At 48.0% G+C, this 23,418-nt stretch overlaps 3 protein-coding genes across 3 annotated transcripts in view; all 3 read right to left on the bottom strand.

Annotated features, from left to right (window-relative positions):
• LOC306978681 (dual specificity mitogen-activated protein kinase kinase 6-like) overlaps positions 1-7,446 on the bottom strand; it is a gene marked incomplete at its 3' end in the record, with an annotated part of 20,543 nt that extends 13,097 nt beyond the window's left edge. The window contains exons 1-4 of the mRNA XM_079577331.1: positions 7,229-7,446; positions 2,664-2,727; positions 2,536-2,584; positions 557-670 (exon numbers count right to left, since the gene is read on the bottom strand). Coding sequence (XP_079433457.1) covers positions 557-670; positions 2,536-2,584; positions 2,664-2,727; positions 7,229-7,277 — 276 coding nt within the window. The 5' untranslated portion in view covers positions 7,278-7,446. The remainder of the gene's footprint in view (positions 1-556; positions 671-2,535; positions 2,585-2,663; positions 2,728-7,228) is intronic.
• Positions 7,447-10,414: 2,968 nt separating this feature from the next.
• On the bottom strand, positions 10,415-16,733 carry LOC306978806 (BTB/POZ domain-containing protein 17-like; the record flags this gene model as incomplete). The annotated part of the gene is made up of 4 exons (XM_079577486.1): positions 10,415-10,743; positions 11,355-11,595; positions 15,084-15,338; positions 16,575-16,733. 4 exons carry the CDS (start codon positions 16,731-16,733, stop codon positions 10,415-10,417), a joined length of 984 nt encoding a protein of 327 aa, XP_079433612.1.
• A 554-nt stretch (positions 16,734-17,287) lies between these two features.
• Positions 17,288-18,262, bottom strand: LOC306978684 (BTB/POZ domain-containing protein 17-like). The gene is made up of 2 exons (XM_079577338.1): positions 17,996-18,262; positions 17,288-17,344 (listed from the first exon to the last, which is right to left on the bottom strand). The coding sequence occupies exons 1-2, from the start codon at positions 18,252-18,254 to the stop codon at positions 17,313-17,315; spliced, it is 291 nt and encodes a 96-aa protein (XP_079433464.1). The 5' UTR covers positions 18,255-18,262; the 3' UTR covers positions 17,288-17,312.
• Positions 18,263-23,418: the final 5,156 nt, after the last annotated feature.

Here is a 23,418-nt window from a genome sequence, read left to right as displayed (position 1 = left end):
GTCTGTGGAGGAGCTGGAGGTTCTGTGTGTCTGTGGAGGAGCTGGAGGTGCTTTGTGTCTGTGGAGGAGCTGGAGGTTCTGTGTGTCTGTGGAGGAGCTGGAGGTTCTGTGTGTCTGTGGAGGAGCTGGAGGTTCTTTGTGTCTGTGGAGGAGGTGGAGGTGCTTTGTGTCTGTGGAGGAGCTGGAGGTTCTTTGTGTCTGTGGAGGAGCTGGAGGTTCTTTGTGTCTGTGGAGGAGCTGGAGGTTGTTTGTGTCTGTGGAGGAGCTGGAGGTTCTTTGTGTCTGTGGAGGAGGTGGAGGTTCTTTGTGTCTGTGGAGGAGCTGGAGGTTCTTTGTGTCTGTGGAGGAGCTGGAGGTTCTTTGTGTCTGTGGAGGAGCTGGAGGTTCTTTGTGTCTGTGGAGGAGCTGGAGGTTCTTCATGTCTGTGGAGGAGCTGGAGGTGCTTTATGTCTGTGGAGGAGCTCATGCTGAGTCCAGAGGAACGGGAGAGGAACCAGTCTTAGTTCTTCACGTTCCACCTGAAGCTCTAAACCCGATGAGGTCGATGGTCTCTCACCTTGACGGCCATGATGGTGTCACTGGGGACGTGTCTCATCTTGTCCACGACGCCGTAAGCTCCTCGACCGAGCTCCGAGATCTGCAGCAGGTCGTCGGCCTCCACCTCGAAGATCTGCCCCAAACATGGAACTGTCACCATCATAATAACAATCATAACAATCATAATAATAATCATAATCATAATAATAATCATTTTTACAGTACACATTTTGGCCACCAGCCGGGGGGGGGCACTGTTTCACTCCTTTCACACACCGAAGGAAACACTGTCTGTGTCCAAATGTGGATACTACAGATACTACTACTGCTACTGCTAGCTGCTACTGCTAGCTGCTAGCTGCTACTGCTACTGCTACTACTACTACTACTACTACTACTACTGCTACTACTGCTACTACTACTGCTACTACTACAGATACTACAGATACTACTACTACTACTACTACTACTAATACTGCTACTGCTACTGCTACTGCTACTGCTACTACTACTACTACAGATACTACAGATACTACTACTACTACTACTACTACTACTACTACTACTACTACTACTACTACTACTACTACTACTACTACTACTACTACTACTACTACTAAGGGCGGCACGGTAGCGCAGCGGTTAGCGCCTCCGCTTCACAGCTAGAAGGTCCCGGGTTAGATTCCCACCAGGACGGGGCCTTTCTGTGTGGAGTTTGCATGTTCTCCCCGTGTCTGTGTAGGTTTCCTCCGGGTACTCCGGTTTCCCCTACCACTAAAAACATGTGCAATAGGTGAATATTCCAGCCAGGTGATTCTGACCACCAGCCTGGCTCCACATCATGGAGACGGGTCCCCGGGCGCGGCACGGCCGTCGACCACTGCTCCTTACGGGTCGCCCCAACAGCATCGAAGGATGGGTTAAATGCAGAGAACAAATTTCCCTACGGGGACAATAAAGTAAACAAACAAAAATGTCCACACTCGTCCCTAACCCTCATTCACTACACAGGCCCGCACTATATAGTCGACTGTTTTGGCACTTTTACAGGCGTTACTGTCATCACAAAAAAAGGAAAGAAAATCAATAACACCCCAGCGTGAGCTCAGAGACGCAGTAATCTTCACTTTACTGTGCGGATGCCAAATTACTCCTGGTATTATTACGCCTTACAATATAGTCCCCCCTTTTATCCGCTTAGAAAATCCACATTGTTTAATTGTGTGTAATTATACTTTGTAGTGGAACACTTCACGTAACCATATTTAAATAGGGAAAACGTGGAAGAGCTTGGTAGCTTCTATCTTGACCTGTTTTGGAGCTATAGAGGAGAGAGGGAGAGGCTAAATGCTAACGCCGTCTGCGCTGTGTTTACGTGACTGAAGATCAGACAGGTCCTAAAGAACTCGTCACAGCTCAGGTAAGAACATATCTCAGTGTGGAAAAACGCTGGCCTGTTCCTTTAATACTTGTATCACCCCCACAGGGACTACGGGAGGGGTTTATTAAAGCAGCACTAAGTAACGTGTTTACCGTAATAAACCCTCCCCGTTGTCCCTGTGGGGGTAATACAAGTGCTTATGGGATGATTGGAGGGTCTTTCAGCGCCCCCTGGTGTCTCTGGACAGAAAACCATGTTTGCAACTTGACTGCCACCGGACCGGAGTCACCAATACACACTAATGGAATCACGCAGAAGAAGCTAACAGGCTAACGGGCAAAGCTAACTGCGGCTAACGTCACTTTAACCCTCTGTCCCTTCACTTTCCTGTCAGCGTAGGATTTACTCTACAAGACAATTAATAAGTTACAAAATCGTAACTTGCTGCGACACCTGCAGTTGCGCTCATGGCCTGTAGGGGGAGGAGTTACGTAGCGCTGCTTTAAGGTAAACACGTTACTTCTTCTGCTTTAAAACAAGTTTTGATCTGAATGACCCGGAACAAAAGCTGAGGTGAAGGTGGAGGCGGGGCTTCAGAGGTCAAAGGTGAGTCTGACCTTCTCTCCGACGGTCACGCAGGCCTTGGAGTCCAGGTCTCTGGGAGCGCTGGGGAAACAACAGCAGAGTGAGGAACAGCGCCACCTGCTGCACCACCTGTGGATAACACATGAGGAGCGGCTCTGACCTGGGCGTGGCCGCCGCCGCCTCGAACAGCTCTTTGGGAATCTTCGGACCGGCCTTCTTCTTCCCTGAAACACAGCTTTGTTACAGCGCCACCATCAGGACAGACAGAGGAGCAGCAGGACAGACCACAGCGCCACCATCAGGACAGACAGAGGAGCAGCAGGTTAAACACAGCGCCACCATCAGGACAGACAGAGGAGCAGCAGGTTAAACACAGCGCCACCATCAGGACAAACAGAGGAGCAGCAGGTTAAACACAGCGCCACCATCAGGACAAACAGAGGAGCAGCAGGTTAAACACAGCGTGATTACAGCGCCGCCATCAGGACAGACAGAGGAGCAGCAGGTTTAACACAGCGCCACCATCAGGACAGACAACAGCGCCACCATCAGGACAGACAGAGGAGCAGCAGGTTTCACACAGCGCCACCAGCAGGACAAATGGGGCGTGGCCAAGTGCGGGGGAATCAGTTATTCACACACTCTGGCCGTTTCCCAGGATCCTCGGCGGTTTAAATAAAGTTCATCTGAATAAATGAGTGGATTTATTGATAAATTCGGCCTCACGATAAACTGGACCTGTTAAATATTTAATGTTTGGATTGAAATGTTATGATGTTATTCATGTTCCTGCCTCTTCCTGAAGCAGCTGTTTTTGTTAAAGGGATATTTGATGGCGTCATTACACAGGGATGGAGGCGCAGGCACTAAAGTGTGTCTCATACGCCCCCCGGTGCCTGTCCTCAGCCACTGCGCCCTCGCTCTAAAGTCTGACCGCTCGCTTTTCGTTACGTCGTCAGGATCAGGCTGAGCAGTGGATCACAGATACAGTAAACAGTAAACAGTACTGAATATACTATAGTACTGAACACATATATTTGACCTAATACGTTATATAATAGTAGTAAATAAATATTATAAATAAAATGTGAAAAAATAGATGATAATACTACTACTGCTACTGCTAATACTAATACTACTGCTACTACTACAACTAATACTAATACTACTACTACTACTACTACTACTACTGCTACTGCTACTGCTAATGCTAATACTAATACTACTGCTACTACTACAACTAATACTAATACTACTACTACTACTACTGCTACTACTGCTGATGCTAATACTAATACTACTACTGCTACTGCTACTACTGCTAATGCTAATACTAATACTACTACTACTACTGCTACTACTGCTACTACTGCTAATGCTAATACTAATACTACTGCTACTACTGCTACTAATACTACTACTACTGCTACTACTGCTACTAATACTACTACTGCTACTACTGCTACTAATACTAATACTACTACTACTACTACTGCTACTACTACTACTACTACTGCTACTACTACTACTGCTAATACTAATACTAATACTACTACTACTACTACTGCTACTACTACTACTACTACTACTACTACTGCTACTACTACTACTGCTACTACTGCTAATGCTAATACTACTACTACTAATACTACTACTACTAATACTACTACTACTACTACTACTAATACTACTGCTACTAATACTAATACTACTACTACTACTACTGCTACTACTACTACTACTAATACTGCTAATACTAATACTACTGCTACTACTACTGCTACTACTACTGCTAATGCTAATACTACTACTACTACTGCTACTACTACTACTACTACTACTGCTAATACTAATACTACTGCTACTACTACTGCTACTACTACTGCTAATGCTAATACTACTACTACTGCTGCTACTAATACTACTGCTAATGCTAATACTACTACTACTACTACTACTAATACTACTACTACTAATACTACTACTACTAATACTACTACTACTACTGCTACTACTACTACTACTACTACTGCTAATACTAATACTACTGCTACTACTACTGCTACTACTACTGCTAATGCTAATACTACTACTACTACTACTACTAATACTACTGCTAATGCTAATACTACTACTACTACTACTACTAATACTACTACTACTAATACTACTACTACTAATACTAATACTACTACTACTACTACTAATACTACTACTACTACTACTACTAATACTACTACTACTAATACTAATACTACTACTACTACTACTAATACTACTACTACTACTACTACTAATACTACTGCTAATGCTAATACTACTACTGCTAATACTAATACTAATAGTAATACTAATACTACTACTGCTACTAAAAATAATAGAAATAATGATAATAAATGATGATGACGATGATGATGATTGGCCAGTGCGAGCAGAGCCGTGATTGGACAGATTTGCTCAAACATAGCTGTATATTAAAAGGATTAAAGATTAAAATGAAAAATTCTTAACTCCTCGGCTACGCAGCTGTTGGGATGTAATAAAGCCTTCATGTATGTTCACGTGTTCAGAGACTGTATCTGTATCTGTATCTGTATCTGTGATCGACTGCTCAGCCTGACTCTGACGACGTGACGAAAACCGAGCGGTCAGACTTTAGAGCGAGGGCGCAGTGGCTGAGGACAGGCACCGGGGGGCGTATGAGACACTTTAGTGCCTGCGCCTCCATCCCTGTGTGAGGCGCTGAGGTTGTATTTGCGCCTCCATCCCTGTGTGAGGCGCTGATGTTGTGTTTGCGCCTCCATCCCTGTGTGAGGCGCTGATGTTGTGTTTGCGCCTCCATCCCTGTGTGAGGCGCTGATGTTGTGTTTGCGCCTCCATCCCTGTGTGAGGCGCTGAGGTTGTATTTGCGCCTCCATCCCTGTGTGAGGCGCTGAGGTTGTGTTTGCGCCTCCATCCCTGTGTGAGGCGCTGAGGTTGTGTTTGCGCCTCCATCCCTGTGTGAGGCACTGAGGTTGTGTTTGCGCCTCCATCCCTGTGTGAGGCACTGAGGTTGTGTTTGCGCCTCCATCCCTGTGTGAGGCGCTGAGGTTGTGTTTGCGCCTCCATCCCTGTGTGAGGCGCTGAGGTTGTGTTTGCGCCTCCATCCCTGTGTGAGGCACTGAGGTTGTGTTTGCGCCTCCATCCCTGTGTGAGGCACTGAGGTTGTGTTTGCGCCTCCATCCCTGTGTGAGGCGCTGAGGTTGTGTTTGCGCCTCCATCCCTGTGTGAGGCGCTGAGGTTGTGTTTGCGCCTCCATCCCTGTGTGAGGCGCTGAGGTTGTATTATCTGACGCCACAGTACTTCAGATGTTTGACACAGGCCTCACTTCCTCCTCATCCAGAGCGTTGCTGATTTCTGGAGATATTTATTTTGTAATTCATGCAGTTCTTATGTTTGAAGAGTTTCGTGGCGCTAGGCTAGTGCTAGGCTAATGCTAGGCTAATGCTAGGCTAGTGCTAGGCTAGAAGATCCTGGACCTTGAGGAACGGCCTCTGATCTGACGGAGCTTCACTCATGTTTGGCTCAAAGGGGAAAGTCGTTCCCAAAGCCGGCCCGGGGCCCCTGAGAGGCCTCGAAGCTCCGCCTCCTTTACATAAAACAGGTTTGAACTTTGTTTGTGTTTCTCCTGTTGCACTTTGAAAGAACAGATCCGGCTCTTTGCCTGAACAGATCCGGCTCTTTGCCTGAACAGATCCGGCTCTTGGCCTGAACAGATCCGGCTCTTTGCCTGAACAGATCCGGCTCTTTGCCTGAGCAAATCCGGCTCTTTGCTTGAACAGATCCGGCTCTTGGCCTGAGCAAATCCGGCTCTTTGCTTGAACAGATCCGGCTCTTTGTCTGAACAGATCCGGCTCTTGGCCTGAACAGATCCGGCTCTTTGCCTGCAGCTGATTCCTGTGCAGGCCTGAGCAGATCCGGCTCTTGGCCTGAACAGATCCGGCTCTTTGCCTGCAGCTGATTCCTGTGCAGGCCTGAACAGATCCGGCTCTTGGCCTGAACAGATCCGGCTCTTGGCCTGAACAGATCCGGCTCTTTGCCTGAGCAGATCCGGCTCTTCGTCTGAACAGATCCGGCTCTTGGCCTGAACAGATCCGGCTCTTTGCCTGCAGCTGATTCCTGTGCAGGCCTGAGCAGATCCGGCTCTTGGCCTGAGCAGATCCGGCTCTTTGCCTGCAGCTGATTCCTGTGCAGGCCTGAACAGATCCGGCTCTTGGCCTGAACAGATCCGGCTCTTTGCCTGCAGCTGATTCCTGTGCAGGCCTGAACAGATCCGGCTCTTGGCCTGAACAGATCCGGCTCTTGGCCTGAACAGATCCGGCTCTTGGCCTGAACAGATCCGGCTCTTTGCCTGCAGCTGATTCCTGTGCAGGCCTGAACAGATCCGGCTCTTGGCCTGAGCAGGCTCGTGACGTCACTCACATACCCCTCATGTCTCTGAGCTCTGCACCGACAGGGACGTCACTCACAGACCCCTCAGGGGGCGGAGTCTGCAGCTCTGACCCTTGTCTCTGATTGGGTCTGAGGAAGGTTTCACGCGCACGCACGCGCGCGTTTCCAGGAACCTCTCGGACCGGAAGTGGCCGGTATTAGGGCTCGTGCGCGGCCGAACCCCGCTGTGTCACGTGCATGCGGTAGGGCGTGCAGCCGTGCGTGTGTGCGTGCGTGCCCGTGCGCGTGCCTTACCTGGACGGTGCGGCGCGCCCCCGTCTCTCCTGCCACTCGCGCCCTGCATCGTGCACGCGCCTCCTGCAGAAACAAAGCTTCACACGACGGTGCGCGTGCGTCCGTGCACCAGGAGCGGGAGCGTGCACGAGCCCCCGCGCGGCCCCGGGTCTGAGAGTCCGGACACGAGCACGAGCAGCACCGACTCCGGACCGAGGAGAGAGAGCACTTCCGCCTCCGCGCGGGGCACCACGGGAGCTGGAGTCCGGGGCGGGACTTAGGCAGAAGTACTGCAGTACTCAAGTACTCTGAAGTACTTTACAGAAGTACTGTAAAGTACTGCAGATCTAACACGAGCGCAGGGAAAGTACTTGGAGAAGATACTTGTATTTGGATAAAGTAACAAAGTAACAAAGTAATAAAGTAATAAAGTAACAAAGTAATAAAGTACAGATCAGAGTCAGGGTTAAGAGTGAACTTTATTAGACTTTACTTTCTGTTTGAGTCGGTTTTACTTTAATCAAGTTTATTTATTTCTACAGCACCAGAAAAACATGAAGGTCTGAAACACAGGGTCTGAGAGTGACGTCACACAGGAGTGACGTCACACAGGAGAGGTTCTCAACCTGTGGCCCGAGGTCCACGAGGAATCACAAAGTCACAACGAAACTACTTCTACTCCTTTCATTCTTTGTCCCGTCGGGTTTTTCACTTTTTTACTTTTCATTTGGTTCATTTTACACATTTAGGATATTGTACTTTTTTTACAAAATGTTTTTTTGCATTTTTAAAATCTAATTTTAAATAATAATGTCACAGATTTACTCTTTATGTTTCGAGGCGGTGGTAGCTCAGCTTTAGCATCAGGTGGAGCTTCAGTCGAGGCGGTGGTAGCTCGGCTTTAGCACCAGGTGGAGCTTCAGTCGAGGCGGTGGTAGCTCGGCTTTAGCACCAGGTGGAGCTTCAGTCGAGGCGGTGGTAGCTCGGCTTTAACACCAGGTGGAGCTTCAGTCGAGGCGGTGGTAGCTCGGCTTTAACACCAGGTGGAGCTTCAGTCGAGGCGGTGGTAGCTCAGCTTTAACACCAGGTGGAGCTTCAGTCGAGGCGGTGGTAGCTCGGCTTTAACACCAGGTGGAGCTTCAGTCGAGGCGGTGGTAGCTCGGCTTTAACACCAGGTGGAGCTTCAGTCGAGGCGGTGGTAGCTCGGCTTTAACACCAGGTGGAGCTTCAGTCGAGGCGGTGGTAGCTCGGCTTTAGCTCCAGGTGGAGCTTCAGTCGAGGCGGTGGTAGCTCAGCTTTAACACCAGGTGGAGCTTCAGTCGAGGCGGTGGTAGCTCAGCTTTAGCATCAGGTGGAGCAACAGTCGAGGCGGTGGTAGCTCGGCTTTAACACCAGGTGGAGCTTCAGTCGAGGCGGTGGTAGCTCGGCTTTAACACCAGGTGGAGCTTCAGTCGAGGCGGTGGTAGCTCGGCTTTAGCACCAGGTGGAGCTTCAGTCGAGGCGGTGGTAGCTCAGCTTTAACACCAGGTGGAGCTTCAGTCGAGGCGGTGGTAGCTCGGCTTTAACACCAGGTGGAGCTTCAGTCGAGGCGGTGGTAGCTCGGCTTTAACACCAGGTGGAGCTTCAGTCGAGGCGGTGGTAGCTCGGCTTTAACACCAGGTGGAGCTTCAGTCGAGGCGGTGGTAGCTCAGCTTTAACACCAGGTGGAGCTGCAGTCGAGGCGGTGGTAGCTCGGCTTTAGCACCAGGTGGAGCTTCAGTCGAGGCGGTGGTAGCTCGGCTTTAGCACCAGGTGGAGCTTCAGTCGAGGCGGTGGTAGCTCGGCTTTAACACCAGGTGGAGCTTCAGTCGAGGCGGTGGTAGCTCGGCTTTAGCACCAGGTGGAGCTTCAGTCGAGGCGGTGGTAGCTCAGCTTTAACACCAGGTGGAGCTTCAGTCGAGGCGGTGGTAGCTCAGCTTTAACACCAGGTGGAGCTTCAGTCGAGGCGGTGGTAGCTCAGCTTTAGCACCAGGTGGAGCTTCAGTCGAGGCGGTGGTAGCTCAGCTTTAACACCAGGTGGAGCTTCAGTCGAGGCGGTGGTAGCTCGGCTTTAGCACCAGGTGGAGCTTCAGTCGAGGCGGTGGTAGCTCAGCTTTAGCACCAGGTGGAGCTTCAGTCGAGGCGGTGGTAGCTCAGCTTTAGCACCAGGTGGAGCTTCAGTCGAGGCGGTGGTAGCTCGGCTTTAGCACCAGGTGGAGCTTCAGTCGAGGCGGTGGTAGCTCGGCTTTAGCACCAGGTGGAGCTTCAGTCGAGGCGGTGGTAGCTCAGCTTTAGCACCAGGTGGAGCTTCAGTCGAGGCGGTGGTAGCTCGGCTTTAGCACCAGGTGGAGCTTCAGTCGAGGCGGTGGTAGCTCGGCTTTAGCACCAGGTGGAGCTTCAGTCGAGGCGGTGGTAGCTCAGCTTTAGCACCAGGTGGAGCTTCAGTCGAGGCGGTGGTAGCTCGGCTTTAACACCAGGTGGAGCTTCAGTCGAGGCGGTGGTAGCTCGGCTTTAACACCAGGTGGAGCTTCAGTCGAGGCGGTGGTAGCTCAGCTTTAGCACCAGGTGGAGCTTCAGTGGAGGCGGTGGTAGCTCAGCTTTAACACCAGGTGGAGCTTCAGTCGAGGCGGTGGTAGCTCAGCTTTAACACCAGGTGGAGCTTCAGTCGAGGCGGTGGTAGCTCGGCTTTAGCACCAGGTGGAGCTTCAGTCGAGGCGGTGGTAGCTCAGCTTTAACACCAGGTGGAGCTTCAGTCGAGGCGGTGGTAGCTCAGCTTTAACACCAGGTGGAGCTTCAGTCGAGGCGGTGGTAGCTCAGCTTTAACACCAGGTGGAGCTTCAGTCGAGGCGGTGGTAGCTCGGCTTTAGCACCAGGTGGAGCTTCAGTCGAGGCGGTGGTAGCTCGGCCGCAGCACCAGGTGGAGCTTCAGTCGAGGCGGTGGTAGCTCAGCTTTAGCACCAGGTGGAGCTTCAGTCGAGGCGGTGGTAGCTCAGCTTTAACACCAGGTGGAGCTTCAGTCGAGGCGGTGGTAGCTCAGCTTTAGCACCAGGTGGAGCTTCAGTCGAGGCGGTGGTAGCTCGGCCGCAGCACCAGGTGGAGCTTCAGTCGAGGCGGTGGTAGCTCGGCCGCAGCACCAGGTGGAGCTTCAGTCGAGGCGGTGGTAGCTCGGCCGCAGCACCAGGTGGAGCTTCAGTCGAGGCGGTGGTAGCTCGGCCGCAGCACCAGGTGGAGCCTCAGCGTGTCCTGGAGCAGGTCTTGAGTTCGTAGACAGTCCGGACTCTCGGCGCTGCTGAGGTGGAAGCTGCAGAGCCTGCTGTTCCCGCCCGTCACCACCAGGAGGCTCTTCTGGAAGTGGATCCCGGCCATGTCGGGCCCCGCGGTGGCCGGGCTGACCGTGACCCGGGGCCCCAGGACGCTCTGAGCGTCAGGGCCCGCGGAGCCGGACTGCAGGGGGCGCCACCGCGGAGACAGCACCAGGTTCCACAGGACACGCCTGCTCCGGTCTGAGCCGCTGGGACCTGCAGAAGAAGAGACTCATGTTTCTACAGCAGAAGAAGAGACTCATGTTTCAGTCTCTACAGCAGAAGAAGAGACTCATGTTTCTACAGCAGAAGAAGAGACTCATGTTTCTACAGCAGAAGAAGAGACTCATGTTTCTACAGCAGAAGAAGAGACTCATGTTTCTACAGCAGAAGAAGAGACTCATGTTTCTACAGCAGAAGAAGAGACTCATGTTTCTACAGCAGAAGAAGAGACTCATGTTTCTACAGCAGAAGAAGAGACTCATGTTTCAGTCTCTGCAGCAGAAGAAGAGACTCATGTTTCTACAGCAGAAGAAGAGACTCATGTTTCTACAGCAGAAGAAGAGACTCATGTTTCTACAGCAGAAGAAGAGACTCATGTTTCTACAGCAGAAGAAGAGACTCATGTTTCTACGGCAGAAGAAGAGACTCATGTTTCTACAGCAGAAGAAGAGACTCATGTTTCAGTCTCTGCAGCAGAAGAAGAGACTCATGTTTCTACAGCAGAAGAAGAGACTCATGTCTCTACAGCAGAAGAAGAGACTCATGTTTCAGTCTCTACAGCAGAAGAAGAGACAGCGCCCCCTGCTGTGAGCGAATGTAAGTACCGAGCAGTGTGGTGATGGAGGTGTGGCGCTCCTCTCTGATTGGCCCCGCCAGGCTCCAGGCTCCGCCCCACTCGGCGCTCAGATAAACCCGAGGCAGAAACAGAGAACAGTTCAGGTCCAGGAAGCGGCTCATGGTCAGAGCGGAGCCCGAGTGGAACTGGAACGACAGGAACAGCAGGTCCCTCACAGAGGCCTGGTACCGGGACAGGACCGAGGACTGGGACTGGAGGCGGAACAGCTCCTACAGAGAGGATCATTACATCATTATAGCTCCTACAAGGAGAGGATCACTACATCACTACAGCTCATACAAGGAGAGGATCATTACATCATTACAGCTCCTACAAGGAGAGGATCATTACATCATTACAGCTCCTACAAGGAGAGGATCACTACATCACTACAGCTCCTACAAGGAGAGGATCATTACATCATTACAGCTCCTACAAGGAGAGGATCACTACATCACTACAGCTCCTACAAGGAGAGGATCACTACATCACTACAGCTCATACAAGGAGAGGATCATTACATCATTACAGCTCCTACAAGGAGAGGATCATTACATCATTACAGCTCCTACAAGGAGAGGATCACTACATCACTACAGCTCCTACAAGGAGAGGATCGCTACATCACTACATCACTACAGCTCCTACAGGGAGAGGATCATTACATCACTACATCATTACAGCTCCTACAAGGAGAGGATCATTACATCACTACATCATTACAGCTCCTACAAGGAGAGGATCATTACAGCTCCTACAAGGAGAGGATCATTACATCACTACATCATTACAGCTCCTACAAGGAGAGGATCATTACAGCTCCTACAAGGAGAGGATCATTACATCATTACAGCTCCTACAAGGAGAGGATCACTACATCACTACAGCTCCTACAAGGAGAGGATCGCTACATCACTACATCACTACAGCTCCTACAAGGAGAGGATCGCTACATCACTACATCACTACAGCTCCTACAGGGAGAGGATCATTACATCACTACATCATTACAGCTCCTACAAGGAGAGGATCATTACAGCTCCTACAGGGAGAGGATCATTACATCACTACATCATTACAGCTCCTACAAGGAGAGGATCATTACAGCTCCTACAGGGAGAGGATCATTACATCACTACATCATTACAGCTCCTACAAGGAGAGGATCATTACATCACTACATCATTACAGCTCCTACAGGGAGAGGATCATTACATCACTACATCACTACAGCTCCTACAAGGAGAGGATCATTACAGCTCCTACAGGGAGAGGATCATTACATCACTACATCATTACAGCTCCTACAAGGAGAGGATCATTACAGCTCCTACAGGGAGAGGATCATTACATCACTACATCATTACAGCTCCTACAAGGAGAGGATCATTACATCACTACATCACTACAGCTCCTACAAGGAGAGGATCATTACAGCTCCTACAAGGAGAGGATCATTACATCACTACATCATTACAGCTCCTACAAGGAGAGGATCATTACAGCTCCTACAAGGAGAGGATCATTACAGCTCCTACAAGGAGAGGATCATTACATCACTACATCACTACAGCTCCTACAAGGAGAGGATCATTACAGCTCCTACAGGGAGAGGATCATTACATCACTACATCATTACAGCTCCTACAAGGAGAGGATCATTACATCACTACATCATTACAGCTCCTACAAGGAGAGGATCATTACAGCTCCTACAAGGAGAGGATCATTACATCACTACATCATTACAGCTCCTACAAGGAGAGGATCATTACAGCTCCTACAAGGAGAGGATCATTACAGCTCCTACAAGGAGAGGATCATTACATCACTACATCACTACAGCTCCTACAAGGAGAGGATCATTACATCATTACAGCTCCTACAAGGAGAGGATCATTACAGCTCCTACAGAGAGGATCACTACATCACTACATCATTACAGCTCCTACAAGGAGAGGAACTACATCACTACAGCTCCTACAAGGAGAGGATCACTACATCATTATATCGATAGTTTACCTGGGGGGATCATGTATATAGACAGATGGATAGTTCACCTGGGGGGGGATCATGTATATAGACAGATGGATAGTTCACCTGGGGGGGATCATGTATATAGACAGATGGATAGTTCACCTGGGGGGGGATCATGTATATAGACAGATGGATAGTTCACCTGGGGGGGGATCATGTATATAGACAGATGTAGTTCACCTGGGGGGGATCATGTATATAGACAGATGGATAGTTCACCTGGGGGGATCATGTATATAGACAGATGTAGTTCACCTGGGGGGGATCATGTATATAGACAGATGGATAGTTCACCTGGGGGGGGATCATGTATATAGACAGATGTACAGTTCACCTGGGGGGGATCATGTATATAGACAGATGGATAGTTTACCTGGGGGGATCATGTATATAGACAGATGGATAGTTTACCTGGGGGGGATCATGTATATAGACAGATGGATAGTTTACCTGGGGGGGGATCATGTATATAGACAGATGGATAGTTCACCTGGGGGGGATCATGTATATAGACAGATGGATAGTTTACCTGGGGGGGATCATGTATATAGACAGATGGAGAATTTACCTGGGGGGATCATGTATATAGACAGATGGATAGTTCACCTGGGGGGGGATCATGTATATAGACAGATGGATAGTTTACCTGGGGGGGATCATGTATATAGACAGATGGATAGTTTACCTGGGGGGGATCATGTATATAGACAGATGGAGAATTTACCTGGGGGGATCATGTATATAGACAGATGGATAGTTCACCTGGGGGGGATCATGTATATAGACAGATGTAGTTCACCTGGGGGGGGATCATGTATATAGACAGATGGATAGTTCACCTGGGGGGGATCATGTATATAGACAGATGGATAGTTTACCTGGGGGGGATCATGTATATAGACAGATGGATAGTTCACCTGGGGGGGATCATGTATATAGACAGATGGATAGTTCACCTGGGGGGGATCATGTATATAGACAGATGTAGTTCACCTGGGGGGGATCATGTATATAGACAGATGGATAGTTTACCTGGGGGGATCATGTATATAGACAGATGGATAGTTCACCTGGGGGGGATCATGTATATAGACAGATGGATAGTTCACCTGGGGGGGATCATGTATATAGACAGATGTAGTTCACCTGGGGGGGATCATGTATATAGACAGATGTAGTTTACCTGGGGGGGTCATGTATATAGACAGATGTAGTTTACCTGGGGGGATCATGTATATAGACAGATGTAGTTTACCTGGGGGGGTCATGTATATAGACAGATGGATAGTTCACCTGGGGGGGATCATGTATATAGACAGATGGATAGTTTACCTGGGGGGATCATGTATATAGACTGATGGATAGTTCACCTGGGGGGGATCATGTATATAGACAGATGGATAGTTCACCTGGGGGGGGATCATGTATATAGACAGATGTATAGTTCACCTGGGGGGATCATGTATATAGACAGATGTACAGTTCACCTGGGGGGATCATGTATATAGACAGATGGATAGTTCACCTGGGGGGGGATCATGTATATAGACAGATGTAGTTCACCTGGGGGGGGATCATGTATATAGACAGATGGATCGTTCACCTGGGGGGGGATCATGTATATAGACAGATGTAGTTCACCTGGGGGGGGATCATGTATATAGACAGATGGATCGCTCACCTGGGGGGGGATCATGGCGTAGCGCACCGCCCTCAGCACGCTCTCCGCCGTCAGCCCGTCGGGGTCGTTGGTCTGGATCCAGGTCTCCACGGCCGTGAGCAGCTGCAGCTCCGAGTCCAGGACCAGGTCTGAGCGCGGGAGCAGAGCCAGGAGCAGGTCCGGACTCAGCGACGCGAAGTCTCCGCTGTCCAGGAGCTCACGGAGGTTCAACGCCAGGGCCTCCACGCACCTGTCCCGGAGCCACGCCTCCCCCATCTGCAGAAATATGCAAACGTGGTTGTTCTCATTTTAGTCCACACTTTTCTCTGCATTTTCCCTCATCATTTGCCATTTTTACTTCAATTTTTTCCTTCAATTTTTTCCTTCAATTTTTTAATCCAATTTTTTCCATCAATTTTTAATTCAATTTTTTTCATCATTTTTCTCTTCAATTTTTTTCGATTTTTTAATTAAATTTTTTTCTTCAATTTTTTAATTCCATTTTTTTCTTCAATTTTTTTCATCATTTTTCTCTTCAATTTTTCTTCAATTTTTTTCTTCAATTTTTTTCTTCAATTTTTTTCTTCAATTTTTTTCGATTTTTTTCTTCAATTTTTTTCTTCTATTTTTTAATTCAATTTTTTCATCAATTTTTTCTTCAATTTTTTTCTTCAATTTTTTTCTTCCATTTTTTCATCAATTTTTTTCTTCAATTTTTTTCTTCAATTTTTTTTCAATTTTTTTCTTCAATTTTTTCTTCAATTTTTTTCATCAATTTTTTTCATCAATTTTTAATTCAATTTTTTTCATCATTTTTCTCTTCAATTTTTCTTCAATTTTTTTCTTCAATTTTTTTCTTCAATTTTTTTCTTCAATTTTTTTCTTCAATTTTTTTCTTCTATTTTTTAATTCAATTTTTTTCATAAATTTTTTCTTCAATTTTTTTCTTCAATTTTTTTTCAATTTTTTTCTTCAATTTTTTTCTTCAATTTTTTTCTTCAATTTTTTTTCAATTTTTTCATCAATTTTTTTCTTCCATTTTTTTTCAATTTTTTTCTTCAATTTTTTCATCAATTTTTTCTTCAATTTTTTCAATTTTTGTTGTCAATTTTTTTCTTCAATTTTTTCTTCAATTTTTTTCATCAATTTTTTCTTCAATTTTCTTAGATTTTTTTCTTCAATTTTTCTTCAATTTTTTTTCATTTTTTTTTTCAATTTTTTTTCAATTTTTTTTCAATTTTTTTCTTCAATTTTTTCATTTTTTTTTGTAAATTTTTTTCTTCAATTTTTTCAATTTCTTCTTCCATTTTTTTCTTCATTTTTTTTTCAATTTTTTTCTTCATTTTTTTTCTTCCATTTTATTTTTTTTAATTTTTTTTCTTCAATTTTTTTCTTAAAATTTGTTCTTACATTTTTTCTTAAATTTTGTCCCCATTTCTTGACATTGGAGATAATCTGTATCTTTAAAATATTCATATTTCCGATCCGATCTTGTCGCGATCTCTCGCTCACCTGCACGGCGTACTCCAGCCAGGACGCCACCAGCTCCATCGGCCAATCCCAGGCCAGGCTTTGGGTCATGTGCTCGCTCAGGCCCCGCCTCAAAGAGCTCACATTGTATTTACAGGCGAGTCTGTGCAGAGACACCGCGTCGTCCAGAGAGAGCGCCATCTCCCCGGAATACAGGTACCTACGGGAGGGAGAGGCGTGAGAGAGCGCCCCCTACAGGAGAGAGCGCCATCTCCCCGGAATACAGGTACCTACGGGAGGGAGAGGCGTGAGAGAGCGCCCCCTACAGGAGAGAGCGCCATCTCCCCGGAATACAGGTACCTACAGGAGGGAGAGGCGTGAGAGAGCGCCCCCTACAGGAGAGAGCGCCATCTCCTCGGAATACAGGTACCTACGGGAGGGAGAGGCGTGAGAGAGCGCCCCCTACAGGAGAGAGCGCCATCTCCCCGGAATACAGGTACCTACGGGAGGGAGAGGCGTGAGAGAGCGCCCCCTACAGGAGAGAGCGCCATCTCCTCGGAATACAGGTACCTACGGGAGGGAGAGGCGTGAGAGAGCGCCCCCTACAGGAGAGAGCGCCATCTCCTCGGAATACAGGTACCTACGGGAGGGAGAGGCGTGAGAGAGCGCCCCCTACAGGAGAGAGCGCCATCTCCCCGGAATACAGGTACCTACGGGAGGGAGAGGCGTGAGAGAGCGCCCCCTACAGGAGAGAGCGCCATCTCCCCGGAATACAGGTACCTACGGGAGGGAGAGGCGTGAGAGAGCGCCCCCTACAGGAGAGAGCGCCATCTCCCCGGAATACAGGTACCTACGGGAGGGAGCTTCAATTTGTTTCTTCCATTTTTTTCCTTCCATTTTTTTTTCAAATGTTTTTTTTTCAATTTTTCCGTCAATTTTTTATTTTTATTTTTTTTCTTCAATTTTTTTCATCAATTTTCTTACATTTTTTTTCTTCCATTTTTTTCTTCCATTTTTTTTTTAAATTTTTTTCTTACATTTTCTTTTTTTCAATTTTTTCTTCCATTTTTTTTTTTCATTTTTTTTCTTCAATTTTTTTCTTCACGTTTCTTCCATTTTTTTCTTCCATTTTTTTCTTCCATTTTTTCTTCCATTTTTTTCTTCCATTTTGTTTTCATTTTTTTCCATTTTTTTTCAATGTTTTTTCAATTTTTTTTCTTCAATTTTTTCTTCCATTTTTTTTCTTCCATTTTTTCTTCCATTTTTCTTGAAAAAAATTGAAGAGGTGGCGTTAGAGAGCACCACCTACAGGAGACAGCGCCACCTACAGGAGACAGCGCCACCTACAGGAGGGAGACAGCACCACCTACAGGAGACAGCGCCACCTACAGGAGACAGCACCACCTACAGGAGACAGCACCACCTACAGGAGACAGCACCACCTACAGGAGAGACAGCGCCACCTACAGGAGACCCTGACCTGATGAAGCGGCCGAACACTCGGGCCGTCTCCGGACTCTCCGTCAGCTGCAGCTCGCGGGTGCTCCGGGTCTGGATCATGTGACCGAGCACGGGGCTGTGAATGGTCAGGATGAGGGCGTGGACGGGGAAGATCTCCACCTGGTCCCGCTCCGGGGTCTGGACTCGGACGGTCAGGTCTGAGCGGCTCCCGGACTCCAGCAGGTCCAGGAGCGAGTCCAGCAGAGCGTCTGTGTGCACCATGAGGAGGGCGGGGTCCTGGTGAGCCTCCGCACCTGCAGGGGCGGGGTCAGGGGAGGAGTCAGGGGCGGAGTCAGGGGAGGAGACGGGAGGGGTCAGGGGAGGGGCCAGGACAGACAGACGGTTACCATGGTTACGCCTCAGTTTAAACTACAGGCTGTTTGGGGCTGATGGGACAGAGGCGGAGTCAGGGTTTATCTGCCAATGTTAACGATCCGTCCTCACACACTGACCCACTGCCTCACGTGCACGCTCCCGGCCTCACGTGCACGCTCCCGGCCTCACACGCACCGTTGACCTCGACCGTTAGCCTGTTAGCCCGTTAGCCCACAGTTAGCCCGTTAGCTCGTTAGCCCGTTAGCCTTTTAGCCCGTTAGCATGTTAGCCCGTTAGCCTGTTAGCCCGTTAGCATGCTAGCCTGTAGCCCATTAGCCTGTTAGCCCGTTAGCCTGCTAGCCTTTTAGCCCGTTAGCATGTTACCCTTTTAGCCCGTTAGCCTGTTAGCCCGTTAGCCTGCTAGCCTTTTACCCAGTTAGCATGTTAGCCTTTTAGCCCGTGAGCATGTTAGCCCGTTAGCCTGTAGCCCATTAGCCTGTTAGCCTTTTAGCCCGTTAGTATGTTAGCCTTTTAGCCCGTTAGGCTGTTAGCCCGTTAGCCTGTAGCCCATTAGCCTGTTAGCCTTTTAGCCCGTTATTCTGTTAGCCTTTTAGCCCGTTAGCCTTTTAGTCTGCTAGCCTTTTAGCCCGTTAGCATGTTAGCCTTTTAGCCCGTTAGCCTGTTAGCCTTTTAGCCCGTTAGCCTTTTAGCCCGTTAGCCCTTTAGCCTGTTAGCCTTTTAGCCCGTTAGCATGTTAGCCCGGTAGCCTGTTAGCCTTTTAGCCCGTTAGCCTTTTAGCCCGTTAGCCCTTTAGCCTGTTAGCCTTTTAGCCCGTTAGCATGTTAGCCCGTTAGCCCATTAGCCAGTTAGCCTTTTAGCCCGTTAGCATGTTAGCCCGTTAGACTGTTAGCCCGTTAGCCTTTTAGCCCGTTAGCCTTTTAGCCTGTTAGCCTGTTAGCCCGTTAGCCTGTTAGCCTTTTAGCCTGTTAGTATGTTAGCCTTTTAGCCCGTTAGCCTGTTAGCCCGTTAGCCTGTTAGCCCGTTAGACTGTTAGCCCGTTAGCCTGTTAGCCCGTTAGACTGTTAGCCTGTTAGCCTCTTCTTCGTGATTCCATTAGTCTGTATAGGGGACAGTTGCAGTGGTGGTGTTCTGTGCAGACACCAGGGGGCGCTGTTTCGCCCCAGAGGGACTCAGGGTCAGAGCGTTTATCGTCTCTGAACATTTGTATCGTTTCCAGGGCAACAGGAGACAAAGGTTCAGCGAGGTCACGTTTTAAATGGACCCGTTACCGTAGTTACCGCCGCTTAAACCTGTTCACCTCCAGTGCAGCTTTACCCAAATCTAAAGCTTTACAGCCTCTGGGCTCATTTGAAAGCTAAGACCGACAAAACGTCATTAAAACCTTTTATGTTTGTACTTTTTATACTGATTAAATGATTATTATTTTTAGTCGTGTGTTTTCACTTTTAGATTTGGGTAAAGCCGAAGGTTCAGAGGATTTAAAGAGTGACCGACCTGCGGCGGCCGAGGCCAGAGTCCAGACGAGGAGCAGCACCAGCCCTGGCTCCATCACAGCGTCGCCCCGTCTCAGGTCCCAGTCCTGGCTTAGACCCGGTTTAGTCCTGGTTTAGTCCTGGTTTAGTCCTGGTTTAGTCCCTCTTTAGTCCTGGTTTAGCCCTGGTTTAGACCTGGTTTAGTCCTGGTTTAGTCCCTCTTTAGTCCTGGTTTAGTCCTGGCTTAGACCCGGTTTAGTCCTGGTTTAGTCCTGGTTTAGTCCTGGTTTAGTCCCTCTTTAGTCCTGGTTTAGCCCTGGTTTAGACCTGGTTTAGTCCTGGTTTAGTCCCTCTTTAGTCCTGGTTTAGACCTGGTTTAGTCCTGGTTTAGTCCCTCTTTAGTCCTGGTTTAGTCCTGGTTTAGTCCTGGTTTAGTCCTGGTTTAGTCCTGGTTTAGTCCTGGCTTAGACCCGGTTTAGTCCCGGTTTAGTCCTGGTTTAGTTCCTCTTTAGTCCTGGTTTAGTCCCTCTTTAGTCCTGGTTTAGTCCTGGTTTAGTCCTGGTTTAGACCTGGTTTAGTCCTGGTTTAGTCCTGGTTTAGTCCCTCTTTAGTCCTGGTTTAGTCCTGGTTTAGTCCTGGTTTAGTCCTGGTTTAGTCCTGGTTTAGTCCTGGTTTAGTCCTGGTTTAGTCCCTCTTTAGTCCTGGTTTAGTCCCTCTTCAGTCCTGGTTTAGTCCTGGTTTAGTCCTGGTTTAGTCCTGGTTTAGTCCCTCTTCAGTCCTGGTTTAGTCCTGGTTTAGTCCTGGTTTAGTCCTGGTTTAGTCCTGGTTTAGTCCTGGTTTAGTCCCTCTTCAGTCCTGGTTTAGTCCTGGTTTAGTCCCTCTTTAGTCCTGGTTTAGTCCTGGTTTAGTCCTGGTTTAGTCCTGGTTTAGTCCTGGTTTAGTCCTGGTTTAGTCCTGGTTTAGTCCCTCTTTAGTCCTGGTTTAGTCCTGGTTTAGTCCCTCTTTAGTCCTGGTTTAGTCCTGGTTTAGTCCTGGTTTAGTCCTGGTTTAGTCCTGGTTTAGTCCCTCTTTAGTCCCTCTTTAGTCCTGGTTTAGTCCTGGTTTAGTCCTGGTTTAGTCCTGGTTTAGTCCCTCTTTAGTCCCTCTTTAGTCCTGGTTTAGTCCTGGTTTAGTCCTGGTTTAGTCCTGGTTTAGTCCTGGTTTAGTCCCTCTTTAGTCCTGGTTTAGTCCTGGTTTAGTCCTGGTTTAGTCCTGGTTTAGACCTGGTTTAGACCTGGTTTAGTCCTGGTTTAGTCCTGGTTTAGTCCCGGTTTAGTCCTGGTTTAGTCCTGGTTTAGACCTGGTTTAGTCCTGGTTTAGTCCCGGTTTAGACCTGGTTTAGTCCTGGTTTAGTCCTGGTTTAGTCCTGGTTTAGTCCCGGTTTAGTCCTGGTCCTCCTCTGGGTCTGGGCTAAAGTGGGTCAGAGTTTTTCCGATCTCTGTTATTGATCATCAGGTCGTTGTCACGGTGACGCCGCTCACCGACCAATCAGAGCGCGGGATTCTGATCAGAGACGATTGATCCAAACGTTTCCCCGAAAGGCAGTAAAAGTACTGCAGTAAAAGTACTGCAGTAAAAGTACTGCAGTAAAAGTACTACGACTGAAGTAGAAGAGCTCGACACGTTTGTAAACCTGATGCCCTGCAGATGTTCTGCTCTGCGTTCCTAGGAGGACTCAGGCAAACCTGTCCCTAAAATGGCCGCCATCAGAGTTTTTACAGATTACTCAGAAATACGTGAATGTGCCAAGGCAACACTTCAGCCATGTTTTTAATGAGGGAGTGACAGAATAACAGGATGATACCCCCCCTTTAACTCCAGTTTTACCCAAATCTAAAAGTTCATTTTAGTTAGAGATTTGTTTGATTGTTGCTTTTTTCGTATATGTATATATACTGTATATATATATGTATTTATATATATATATATATATATATATATATATATATATATATATATATATATATATATATATAAATACATATATAGGCCCAGATCTACCACACCAGACAAGACCCCAGGTGTAGACTGTGCAAAGAGGCCAATGAGACAATCCAGCACATAACTGCAGGTGTAAGAACATAACTGCAGGTGTAAGAACATAACTGCAGGTGTAAGAACATAACTGCAGGTGTAAGAACATAACTGCAGGTGTAAGAACATAACTGCAGGTGTAAGAACATAACTGCAGGTGTAAGAACATAACTGCAGGTGTAAGAACATAACTGCAGGTGTAAGAACATAACTGCAGGTGTAAGAACATAACTGCAGGTGTAAGAACATAACTGCAGGTGTAAGAACATAACTGCAGGTGTAAGAACATAACTGCAGGTGTAAGATGCTGCAGGGAAAGCTTACATGGAGCCATAACCAAGTGGCTGGTATAGTGTACAGGAACATCTGTGCAGAGTCTGGGCTGGAAACCCCAAGGTCAAAGTGGGAAACACCTCCAAAGGTGGTGGAGAACGACCGAGCCAAGATCCTGTGGGACGTCCAGATCCAGACGGACAGAAGGTGATGAACCAACCGGACATTGTGGTGGAGACAAAGAGCAGAGGAGCCGCTGTGGTCGACATAGCAACACCAAGACTTCAACATCAGGAAAAAGGAACAGGAGGAACTAGAGAAACACCAGGGGCTCAGAGAAGAGCTGGAGGAAACCTGGAGGGTGAAGCATCAGTGGTGCCCGTGGTCGTTGGGGCACTCGGGGCAGTGACCCCCAAACTGGAGGAGCGGCTCCAGCAGATCCCAGGAAATACATCAGACATCTCGGTCCAGAAAAGTGCAGTTCTAGGAACAGCAAAGATACTGCGCAGAACCCTCAAGCTCCCAGGCCTCTGGTAGAGGACCCGAGCAGGAGGAAAAAGAGAGACCGCCCACGGAGGGTGAGGAAGAGTTTTTTTTTTTTTTTTATATATATATATATATATATATATATATATCTAGCAGCAAAAAAAATGTGGCATTGGCCGCGATATCGCCCCCTGTAGGTGAGAGGACATAATTCATGTGGAGTCAAAAAATGAGTTTATCTGAAAAACAAAAACAATAAAACCAATGGGACGAACAGCGCCCCCTGCAGGAGCTTGTGGACAGCTCCACAGATACGGCCGTCCAATGCTATAAATCAAAGGATTTGGACGCACTAGCGCCCCCTGCAGGTTTGATGATTCACACAGAGAGGCTGAAGTGCAGTGTTTCTGTTTATTGACATTGATCACATCAGGACAATAACATGTGGTGGGCACAATAGCGGCCCCTGTAGGGCCACAGCGGTGCAGTGGTCGCAAATCCTCTGATCTCTGAACGTGGTTCTAATCCTGAACATGTCGATCATGTTCATACGTGTGCAGCGTCATACATGTTGATCATGTTCATACGTGTGCAGCGTCATACGAACATCTGTGACGTTCATGACAAACCAAACCGTTTGAAAAGTTCTGGTTATTTAAAAGTACATGCTCGTGTGTGGACGGCGCCCTCTGTTGGCCAGCAGCGCGTACGACACATGTAGCCTTGATTATATGAGATCCAGTTTA

The sequence above is a fragment of the Gobius niger genome (assembly GCF_951799975.1).
Source record: "Gobius niger genome assembly, chromosome: 19".
Taxonomy (NCBI): Eukaryota; Metazoa; Chordata; class Actinopteri; order Gobiiformes; family Gobiidae; genus Gobius; species Gobius niger.
Note: the sequence above shows the minus strand (reverse complement) of the source record. Positions and strands in the feature narration are given on the sequence as shown.

Coding starts and splice junctions, on each gene's coding strand:
- LOC306978684 (XM_079577338.1), bottom strand. CDS start 18,254: ATGGTGCACACAGACGCTCTGCTGGACTCGCTCCTGGACCTGCTGGAG. Junction 17,345..17,995: donor CAGGTCAGGGTCTCCTGTAG/GTGGCGCTGTCT, acceptor TCTCTCCTGTAG/GGGGCGCTCTCTCACGCCTC.